The sequence below is a fragment of the Telmatherina bonti genome, assembly GCF_933228915.1.
Source record: "Telmatherina bonti genome assembly, chromosome: 10".
Classification (NCBI taxonomy): domain Eukaryota; kingdom Metazoa; phylum Chordata; class Actinopteri; order Atheriniformes; family Telmatherinidae; genus Telmatherina; species Telmatherina bonti.
In genome coordinates this window covers 29,251,059-29,262,317 of record NC_136628.1, presented here as the reverse complement: position 1 = coordinate 29,262,317, position 11,259 = coordinate 29,251,059, and the positions used below count along the sequence as shown (strand labels likewise).

The following is an 11,259-nucleotide window of genomic DNA, read 5'->3' as shown; positions in this document are numbered from 1 at the left end:
GGGGGTCTCTGTTTGCTGCTGCTTGTTTTTTTTTGCTTTTGCAATTGAAGCATGTTTCCACCTGGTTTGCAGTGAATGGCGGGGAGTATCAAAGTCTCAACCTCCTCAGACGTGCTTTTATTTATAAAGGGTACTGAATCGGAAGACTTCCAGCTAAGCGGCATGCAAAGACGGAGATCTGTATCATTTATTGTACCGGTCTGCTTTCTAATTTCACTCTTTGCTACATTTTCTATAAATATGCAGCCTCCCTCTCTGTCTCCCCTCCCCCAGCATTCGCACGTGTAGTCACATGTGTGTCGGCTTTTGTGTCTTTGTCATTTAGCTGCTCCCAACATACAGCTAATATCTGTCACATAGCATTTTAACTGGCAAATCAGAGGCATCCCCCACCACAACATGTTTGTTACCTTGCTGCTGTGTGTGTGCAAGCCACGGGGGATATACTACGGAGTTGTGCGCGCCTGTCCTGACAGGCAAGCTGCTTAAACCGGAAGTCACGACTCCTAAGTCAGTGTAACTCACGCGTGTTTCTGCTCACCCTCCCTTCTCTCTTATTCTCCCTTTCATATTCCTGCAGCAGAAGGCTTCATAGAGGGAATGTGACACAGTATGTAATGTTGCTACTGCCGGCTGCCAGTGACTCATGCACCTACTTTTGGAGCACAGCTCGCTTAATGCAGCTCCCAGTCTGTGCAGCATGTTAACGATGGTATTCTCAGCAGGGCGTGTTAGGCCTCCACCACAGAGCATTAGAGCATACATGGTAGCTGCATTGCATTTCAGCCGTTTATGCTGCTGTTGACAGTGTTAAATGCATTTCCTTTGTATACATATATGCAAAAATGTCACTGCTTTTGTGTTCCTTTTCTTTATCATGCATGTCAGCAACTTTTAAGCCGTGCACATGTTATTTTTCTTATTCAAAGTTTGCTGAGGTGCAGGTTTTTTAAATTAATTAATTTAGTTATTAATAGCCTACAAGTATTATCATTTTTGTGTGCTGTGGGTTTGTGGGCTGCAGCTCGTATTTGGTACTATTGGTGTCTGAGTGCAGAGTACTCGGTGCTCTATTTTCCAGGATAAGCTGTATTTTGTCTTGTCTGGACTTGCAAGTGCATTTTCATGAGAGATGAACAGCAAACAGGTGTGTTTTTTTTTTTTTTTCCTAACATAACGACTGTGAATATCCATAGACTGTAGGTCTGCACTGACAACTTTTGCCAACATGCAATATTTCTTTTTAGATATTTATTTTAATTAATCTTACTGTGTTTCTCTTTGTGATGTTGGAGGTAATACATCTGAGTCTGTTAGATCCGCCACATGTTCCCTGTGCACTACAGCAGTGTCTTTATCTGTGTTCACTGATGTGTTTCAAGAAGGGCTGATACTTATGGATTTATTTTATATTTCTAAATAATCCCCCATCTGCCCCTCTGTATTTCATGCCATCTCTTTTCAGCATGCACTTTTGGGTCTTGTTCTTTGACTCAGCAATGCATGCTAATGCAGAATGAGGTAATGCTGTCTCTAAGCAACAATGTTACCCTCTCTTCCAGCAACTAAACACAACCTGAGTTGCCATTTGTGGTCCCCAAAGATGATTATCTTAAAGCAGCCTGAATGAGCTGCATAAAGCAGAAATCTTATATGAAGAGTGATTATAAATGATTTGATGTCTGACATGCATTACTGTGAACTTATAACTTAAATCTTCCTGTTAAGCATCTGTTAAGATTTTATTGGTTGCTGCATTTCAGAGAATCACTTTGAGCAATGGTTAACAACATGATAGAATTATTCAGACTGATAGGTGTGAAGTTGACCACTCTAAGTAGGTAACGCTCCAGTTTATCTGTAAACTGAAACATTGTCCAAACACTGGCAGCGCGTGACATCCACTCGGTTGGCTTTTAAAGATAATTCTCTGCCTCTGAATGAAATGAAAAATGTTCTATCGGCCTCTGTTAGAAAACCAATTACCTTAATGTAGGGGTCTTGTTGCAGCCAAAGCCAGGGCTCGGCCGTGACTGTAATAAAATGGGCCCAAGTAAGATGGACAGTTTGGGATCCCTCCTTCAGCATGAAGGCAGACGGGCTCCCTCTCAGCTCTGCCGCTTGTCTGCCTGCTCATTTAGGCTCATCAACAAGCCCCCCATACTCACAAAGGGTTCTCTGTCTATGTGCTAATTGGACAGCTACACATGCATACCCTATCTCATGCCCCCTTTCCTCTGATATCGTTTAAAGTAACCAGTTGTACCATATTCAGTGCTGGGTGTTGTTTCAGCACCAGTATAATGTTTCAGTTGTAGGTATTACTCGATTTTAGTTTGACTGAAACTTGCAGGACTTTGTGTCCTGTCCCGCCGAAGTGAGACGAGGGGAAAAAAGTCGTGTTTTCTACCAATGTTACCTCTTTGTCTGAGCTAAGTCCCAGAGCTTGTAAAGTGGTTGTAGACTACCTTGTTAACCAGGGTTTGTATCACTAGTTGCAGCTACCTTACTGCAGTACTGTCTGCAGCCTAAAAAAAGTAGAAGGGATTAAAGGATAAATAGACTGTAGACATGATGTTCATGAGTCTGGTGTTTTGTTTTCTACACAGCAAACTTAAAACAGTCCTTTATGTTTTGTGTCTGTACAGGTGCCATTCCCAGTTCTTCAGGGGGAAGGGGTGGAATATCTTGGCCATGCCGATGAAGCCATCATCGCCATTTCGAACTACAGACTCCACATCAAATTTAAGGACTCTGTCATCAACGTGAGTGAACACATTGGACTGGAAACGTAAAGAAAAACCACAAATGTTTTGCTTCGGTACAAATGGCACAATTTATCTGAGTGAATACTGCTGCCATGCCACGCCACTGCAGAGACCAATCGCAGCAGAGAGGAGGATTTAGTGTTTAGTGTGGACACACGCAGGCTTTTCCCTTTGCCCTCATATAAGTTTTATAAAGGCATAACTGCTCTAACTAGGCAAATAAAACTACATCTGTTCGACTTGGGGTTACCCGTAAAGTGGTTTTAGTCATCTTCCAGTATAGTTGTTTGTACCAGGATTGTACCACAGGAGGAGCGGGCTCTTTGATCTTCCAACAGGAGAGGTTTAATCTGACATCCAAGCTCCAAACGCACGGCCCCCACTGGCACTGATGTCCACCAGCCCGCTCCTGCTGACGTCAGGCCTTGCTCAAAGACAAACAGGCCACTTGTTTGCATTCACTGGCAGTGAAATTCCTTCTTCTTCCCAAACCCTTGTCATCTTTTCCAGAAGGGTTCAGTTTCTGGAAACTATGGCAAGGTTTCATTAAGGAGGGGGAAGATTACAGGGGTTTTAAAGTGGGCCCTTCATCTTGACTTACTTTAGCAGAAGGGAAAGAGAGTAGCTCACTGGCTTGAAATGTCACCATCTAGTTGTCCCTACGATCCTGCTTAGCAGACTCTTGCCATGACCCCAGCAGCACAGTTGAACTTTGTATGAATATCACAACCACAACCTCTCACCCACACCTCCCTTCACAACTCATCCCATACTTCTAGCTGTTTTCCTGCCCTTTGCTCCCGTCTATGTTTGTCTTTCTCTCCATGATTTCCATTTGCCTTGGACATGTGCCGCGAGTAACACATTATGTGATTCGCTCAGTTATCTTTTATCTTGCACTTTTTGGTGTTTTCTTTCCTTTGAACTCTTCATTTTCCTTTTGTCTGCTAAACCTTCTTCATTTTGTTTAATAGTTTTGTTTTTTTCCCCCCCCATTTGGTCCTGTCTTGTGTTTTCCCTCCCTCCCCTCTCTCTCTGTGTGCTCCATGGTGTCTCTGTGTCTTAGACCTACCCAGGTGTGGACAATGAGATCTCTGTGAGTACCGTATGATACAACACCACCCTCTGCCACATTCTGGACAGCTTGGTCATACAGCCCCTCTTCAATCTATCTTAAAAAAATTTGTAACTTGTGGTTTTGATAGATTTCTGACTTTCTGCTAAATACACGGTTTTGATCCTGAGATGTAGCAACAAATAAGAGGTTTCTTTTGCTCCAGTCTTTTTTTATTCCCTGTTACTCAAGCAAGATGCATGAAGGTTTGACCAGGAGGGAAGGCGTGTGGGTGATTTTGTGAAGCTTGGCACCACTTTTATTCCGCTGCCAGCCAAGATCAGACATGAAAAGCAGACATCAGACTTATAGCTGCTGTTCAGTTTTATAACAGATGTAGACACTCAGTTAGGGCACAATGAAATACTTATAAAGCTCCAAACACACTTTGTTTAACCTGGATTGAGTGTGTTTTAGGTCAAGAGGGTGGTAACTTATTTGCAGATGTGCATCTACTCTGATAACAGGTCATCATGCTGATCGCTTGTGCTCTCTGTCGCCCCCTACAGGTGCCGCTCAGGTTGATAGAAAGTGTGGAGGGCAGAGATATGTTCCAGCTGCACATCATCTGCAAAGACTCCAAAGTTGTTAGGTACTTAAACTTACTTACTCTTCTTTATATTATCTTACTCTCAAGTCCCGTAACATGTCACAAGAGTTAAGGTAAAGTTACTCGAAATGATGTCAACTTGTCTTATTAAAGTCAAACTTCCCATTAAAAAAATTGTTTTCTAAATACGTAAATTACCTGAAAACGGTGAAAGTGGCATGAAGATGGAAAGCTAGCTGTCAGTAAAGTACTAAAAGTAAAATGCTCTTCCTGTACCCCAAAACAAGACAACACTTTGGCATCTGACCGCCGAACCAAAGCTGGGAAATGCTTTAAGGCTTTTCTACTTTTTACAAAAAGTCATGTTTTAGCTGATTTTTACCATTGGGACTTGATCGACTTTATTTCACCAGGAAAAAAACAGACTCAACGCTGCACACTGCATGCTGAGAAGTGGATGTTATTCAGTTGGTAAAACCTTGTGCCACAGTTTTTATGGACAGGTTTTAAAGAATATTCTTTGCAGGACTGAATTGTAACTTTTGTTTAAAGGGAATTTTATCTGACACGGCACGTTGCTTGTTTTCTTCAGCAGAGAAAACTCAGATAATACCAATGTAGCTTTGACTAAGAAAAGGCCAAGGTCAACTTTTTTCTATCGATTCTCATTTATTTTGGTGTCATGGGCATCTGTAAAGATCAAAACCTGTGAACCTGTCGGAGACAGAGCTGCAGATGTGGCATCATTTCGTGCCGGTTCCTCCTCATTAGGCAGCCACGTTGTCACTTCTGTGTAAAGGCTGGAGAGCCAGTGAACATCTTGTGGATTGTTTTCTTCTCTAAATCCCCAAAGCACAAAGTTCTGCAGTTATTTTATAGCAGCATCTTTAATTACTTGAATCTTTGCACCGGGGTTTCCACAGATGCCACTTTGCAACATTTAAGCAGTGCCAGGAGTGGGTGAAGCGTCTGAACCGGGCCATAGCCCACCCATCCCGGCTGGAAGACCTGTTCGCCCTGGCATATCACGCCTGGTGTCTCGGTGGCAGTGCCGACGATGAAGACCAACACGTTCATCTTTGTCGCCCAGGTTTGCACGCCCACAACCACACAGTGAAGTTCGAGAAAAAGATAACTACATGTATTTACACCCTGTCTCCATGTTGTGTTTGTGCAGGAGACCATGTACGTCACAGAATGGAAATGGAGGCCAGGAGGATGGGCTTCGACACACAGAACGTTTGGAGAGTTTCTGACATCAACTCCAACTACAAGTACGTTCCCAAGACTTAGCAGACCTCTGAGCCGCATGTAGCACTGGTGGTGCAGGGAAACGTGGCTCTTCAGGAGGTGGATGTTGAGTTTCAGAGAGCTTTTTGAGATCTGTGACAGTGCAAAGCTGTCGCTGTGTCTTCAAACTGAACAGATTGCATGAAGAAGCGCTTGTGTATGTTTTGGCACTGCTAAACGCTGTGGTGGGAAGTAGGGTCTCTGCAATGATCTGATTTAATTAGTTTTATGTGGATAATGACTGGAAGGTGGTTGCAGTGAATAATGGTTACTTTAAAACCAGACAGCATGTGCAGGGATAAGGGAATGCAGCGTTAGTCATTTTTACATTAGTGGGTGAATTATAAATTAAAGTGGAACTTTTATGTACATTTCAGGCTAATTTATTTTTATTTCTGAGACCAGAAGGGCTGGGATTGATGGAGTTATTGTCACAAATCACTTTATTTACTTCAGACCGACCCTCTCCGTAGGCTGTCAGATCAGCCTGCGGGCAAAACGAGTGGATTGAGACTCTTCTGCATTAAGCCCCGCCTCCCGCCACTGCACTACATCGGGAGCGCGCACCGCACCTGCTTTCGCCGTCATTGTAACATCTCATAAACAGAAGGATTAGGCTCATGTGAACTCAATAAAAAAAACAAAATACAATGTCAACACATAGCATACAGCCCTACATGTTGGAACCTGAATCAGAGCCTGAAAACAAAGTGGAAAACAGCAACCCACAGCAACGAATGCAGCAGGATGTCTCTCTTTGGTAAACACACCAGCCATCGTTGGAAATAACTTTATCCGACGTTTTCCACCCGCCTGATGTATTTGTACATGCCCTTGTTAACCAGTAGAAGGTAACCAATCACCGAACCTTATCCCCCGGGACGTCACAAGGATTTCCAAGTAGAAAAAACTCTCTAAAACGACGCATTTTTCGTCGCCATGGAAACCGAACGGAGAGTGTGCTGGAACTCAAACATGCGTTTAGGTGATAAAAAACGGTGCCGTTCACATGTCTGATGAGGATTCAACACTGTAACACTGTAGAAAGCTCAGAAAACTCCAAATACCATAATAGCACCCCTTTAAATTGATAGCTGCTTTGGTCTTTTTTTTTTTTTTTAAAGTAAACATAATCTTTTTTTTTTCCCCCAAGCTGACACAGTTTAGACATCTTAATGATGTGATATGCTTTTCTGAAAATAACAGACATCACAGATACGCATGTAGTTCCATTAATTTATCCCTCTGTTCAAGCAGATTATTTTAGTAGCATGGAAAGAATTTTTATATAAAAGTTATTCTCAAACACTGAAGTTTCCCCTGGTCAGGCTGCTCATCCCTCTTTTAACTACAGTCTTGTCTGAGTGAGCCAATTGGGTAAAACAGCCCAGATTGTAACAGCCCCTGAACAAGTAGTGACATTACTGAGCGTTTGTGTTGTAATTTATCTGACATAAACATGGATTTCACTGAGACCCTTTTTTTTGTTTGTTTGTTTTGGGTTTTTTGTTTTTGTTTTTGTTTTTAAGATTTTAGTAGCTAAAATCAGAAAAGTTTCATTTATAGCCAATATTTTACTAATGTTTGTTCCTGTTGCTGTATTTAATGACAAGCTGGATTTTTCAGTGGCCAGTTTGTCTGTTAGAAACCTGATTTCCTTGTAGGAATATAAAACCAAGTACTGGAAGAGCTTTATAACACATTTATTTCTTCAGGAGCTAATGACTATATTTGATTTTTAAGTTTCAGCTTCACTCTTGTGATTTACAGCAAATGTTTCTGAAGTTGAAGTTGGACAGTGATGCAGAGGAAAAAGGCAGGATGCATTTCTAAAGTGACCTAACTTTACTCTGCAAATCTGAAAACTCAAACTCACTTCACACATTTCCATGTACAGGAACCCTAAAACAAAAAACTCTTCAAAAATATGCTCTCATCCCACAGAAAAATGTCTGCTTGTAAACACATCAGACTAAGAAGCTAAGATAAAGATTTAGTGCCAAAAAAATACACAAACACTTTTTTTCTTTTTTTGCACCATGTGCAAGACAGACATGATAAAACAAGGTTTGGTTTCAGTGACTGTAACAGAATGTGGCAGAGGGATGCAAGTAAAAACAGAGTGGTGCAACTTAATGATTAAGTGAAATACATAGATAAACACATAGTCAGATTATTACCAAAAATAAGAATAGCATGATCCTGTGGCATATTGATGGGTTACAACAACAAAAGACAAATTTGAGGATAACTAAAATGGATAATAATGAAAAAACTGATGATAATGAGTCAAAGGGAAAACAACAAACATGGTCTCCTTTAAAAAATAAATCATGTCTTTCTTAACTAGGAAGCACAGGTTAGTGTCTGTACTTCATATTTTTCTTTCATCGTTACTCTCACAGTCCAGGCTATAACATGTACAAACACTTTGCACAATTATTTAAAGCAGGCAGTAAAGATAGTAAATTCATATCTGTGTGAGCTGATAATATAGTTGTGTCAATAATAACATTGATGAACATAAATGTGCTCCAGAGGAAAAAGAAAGGTGAGTGTGTTCATCGGGCCAGTGAGAGCACATCCTGCTGAGAGAGACAGACACACAGGACAATGGGCTAATTAAACAAGCTGCAGCCTGCTGAGGCCCATGACTCAGCATAGTATTTTATTTTCCCACTTACACAAACACAGACGCACACAGTCTCTGCTTCCCTCTTTCAGCAGGTGAAGAAAGTATCATGGGAGAGAAAGGGGAGCAGAAGCAGATGGAGTCAGGGGGGTGACACTGAGATTTGTTGTCTGCTACATCTCTGAGTGATTGATGCAGCAGTGCTGTCTGAACACAGGAATGATCCACCAATATATTCTATATTTAGTCCTCTGCTGAAAACTCCTTGTTCCTCCTGCAGGTTGTGCTCCAGCTACCCGCAGAAACTTCTGGTTCCAATATGGATCACTGATAAAGAGCTGGAGAGTGTGGCTTCCTTCCGGTCCTGGAAGAGGATCCCTGTGGTGGTTTACAGGTAAGCTGTTGTGACACGCGGCGGCGGCCAGAGCATCTTATACTGACACAGCTTGCGTAACGGACTTATTTATTCTATTGCTTTGTGTTCCAGGCATCAGAAGAATGGGGCAGTGATTGCCCGGTGCAGCCAGCCTGAGATTAGCTGGTGGGGTTGGAGGAACACAGATGACGAGTACCTGGTCACGTCCATCGCTAAGGCCTGTCAGATGGACACTGGAGCCAAGGGAGCGCTAACCAGCCGCCAACGAGGGGAAGCTCCCGACTCTTCAGACAGTGATTTTGGTAAAGCTGGCTCTTAGATCCAGTTTGGGATAGCAGCTCATACTGATGCCAAACATCACAAAATAGAAGTGGTATCCAAGTGTAGAGCTATTTATTATGCACCTTCATAGTTTATATCATGCAGATTTAAAAAGATTTGCAGCCATTATCCAGCAGTGTCGCTGCACTATAATCAGTTTGTGTTACAAAATGTTGCAACGCTTTAAGTAGGACAGCTGTCGGTGCAGTTTGCACAGGAAAACGTCTCTTTGCATCTCTTTCAGGCTTCATTTTTGTTGTCAGAGACGACACCGATATGTCAAAATCTGAAGCGCTGAAACCTTCTTAAACACATTTCTAAACACAATAACGGGATGCAGAATGACTAGCAGCACATCGGTGACCAGGTTTGCAAAGCAAAGCAGTCTGTTTGCAGTCTCAGAGGAATTACTTGCCTCTTTGTGTGACAGCTGTTGAAAAGGGGCCTCCTGTGATCATCATCGGCAGAAGATATTGATTTTCAGCAGGTTACAAATGGAGTCTGTTTCTGTTAATGTGGACTGCACTTCTGGTTATATGATGCTCCTTTCAGGCTTTCTATCACCTGGTCTCCCCAGCAGGTTGATTGACTTCACTCTGTCGTCCTGCCTGTTTTCCCCAGACTCGTCTCTGACAGGCGGCACTGGCTGCGATGACAACACCGTCCCACAGAAGCTGCTGATCCTGGACGCCCGCTCATACACGGCTGCGGTGGCGAACCGAGCCAAGGGAGGAGGATGTGAATGTGAAGGTTGGTATGACCAAACATGCATTACTATTAAATTCAGCAGATTTTTCTGATTTCTTTTAAGAACTGATAAAAAAAAAAAATGTAAGCGTATATAATAATGCAAAGACCTTTTTCCTTTTTTAGTTATTGAAAAGAAGATAAATGCTACATTTTGTGTCTGTATCTCACAAATAAATCATTTTTATTGTGCATAACTTTTATTTTTACATTTGCTCTCAGAGTACTACCCAAACTGTGAGGTAATGTTTATGGGAATGGCCAACATCCATGCCATCCGCAACAGCTTCCAGGCTCTGCGAGCTGTCTGCAGTCAGATCCCGGATCCAGGAAAGTAAGTGGATCTGTTTGACCTTTCTCAGTGAGCAGCTCTGCCCTGGTTTGCACCACCCTTCCCTGTTTGTAATGGCTCCGGTGCACAGTAATATAACACCAGGCAGAAACGGGAACACTGCCACAGTGCAGTCTCGTTCTTACTGGACTGGCCAGCTTTCAGTCTGTACATATGATTTTTCCATACTGCCTGTGTTCTGCAGCATGCATGTGTAAACTATATGGGCTAAACTAGCTGCTGCAAAGTTTTTTTTGTTTTTTTTAAGCTTAAGGCTATGTATAATGACACTTACAGGCTTCCAGAGATAAAGTTTGGACCTTTCTTTTACTTATTAGCCTACAAACCCAATCGAGATGATGTGTTCATGCAATATATGACTCCAGATTGCATCCATCAGGAGAGATTCCATCTGGTGGAATAGTTGTCTCATCGATCTCTTCTTGTGTTTCCAGCTGGCTTTCAGCACTCGAAAGCACCCGTTGGCTGCAGCATCTGTCTGTCATGCTGAAGGCAGCCACTCTGGTGTGTTCAGCAGTGGAACGGGAAGGCCGGCCCGTCCTGGTACACTGCTCTGATGGCTGGGACCGCACGCCCCAGATAGTAGCCCTTGCCAAGGTTCTGTTGGATCCTTACTACAGGACATTAGAGGTGAGAGTCTCTCATTTTTAGACTTTTTTTTTTATTTTTTTAAATTTTATTTCCATAGAATTATACGTGATGCTGGCATGTTTCTTTTAATAAATGTAATAATATGTGCTCTCCATAGGGATTCCAGGTGCTTGTGGAGACTGAGTGGTTGGACTTTGGTCATAAGTTTGGGGACCGCTGTGGCCACCAGGAGAACGCAGACGATGTGAGCGAGCAGTGTCCCGTCTTCCTGCAGTGGCTGGACTGTGTTCACCAGCTGCTCAAACAGTTCCCCTGCTTGTTTGAGTTCAACGAGGCCTTCCTGGTGGGTGTTCCTTCAACACTTCGTCTCTCTCTTCCTAATAAATATATTTTCTGAGACAATTTCAGCCTCAAACTTGAGACATTTTTCTCAACATTACATGTTGTATATTATTTTCTGAACAGATTCCACTCTTGACAAAAAGCGTTCCCCTAAAATTAGCAGGAAGCAACAGGAA

The 11,259-nt window shown here is 42.5% G+C and overlaps 1 protein-coding gene across 2 annotated transcripts in view; it reads left to right on the top strand.

Moving 5' to 3' along the window:
* Window positions 1-11,259, top strand: part of mtmr4 (myotubularin related protein 4) — a 37,172-nt gene that overhangs the window by 20,408 nt on the left and 5,505 nt on the right. The window contains exons 4-14 of one of the 2 annotated variants that reach the window (XM_079247723.1): window positions 2,649-2,765; window positions 3,835-3,864; window positions 4,392-4,474; window positions 5,356-5,522; window positions 5,610-5,706; window positions 8,635-8,748; window positions 8,842-9,032; window positions 9,673-9,801; window positions 10,021-10,132; window positions 10,585-10,780; window positions 10,899-11,084. In XM_079247723.1, coding sequence (XP_079103849.1) covers window positions 2,649-2,765; window positions 3,835-3,864; window positions 4,392-4,474; window positions 5,356-5,522; window positions 5,610-5,706; window positions 8,635-8,748; window positions 8,842-9,032; window positions 9,673-9,801; window positions 10,021-10,132; window positions 10,585-10,780; window positions 10,899-11,084 — 1,422 coding nt within the window. The remainder of the gene's footprint in view (window positions 1-2,648; window positions 2,766-3,834; window positions 3,865-4,391; window positions 4,475-5,355; window positions 5,523-5,609; window positions 5,707-8,634; window positions 8,749-8,841; window positions 9,033-9,672; window positions 9,802-10,020; window positions 10,133-10,584; window positions 10,781-10,898; window positions 11,085-11,259) is intronic. The other variant, XM_079247724.1, reaches the window with a different exon arrangement.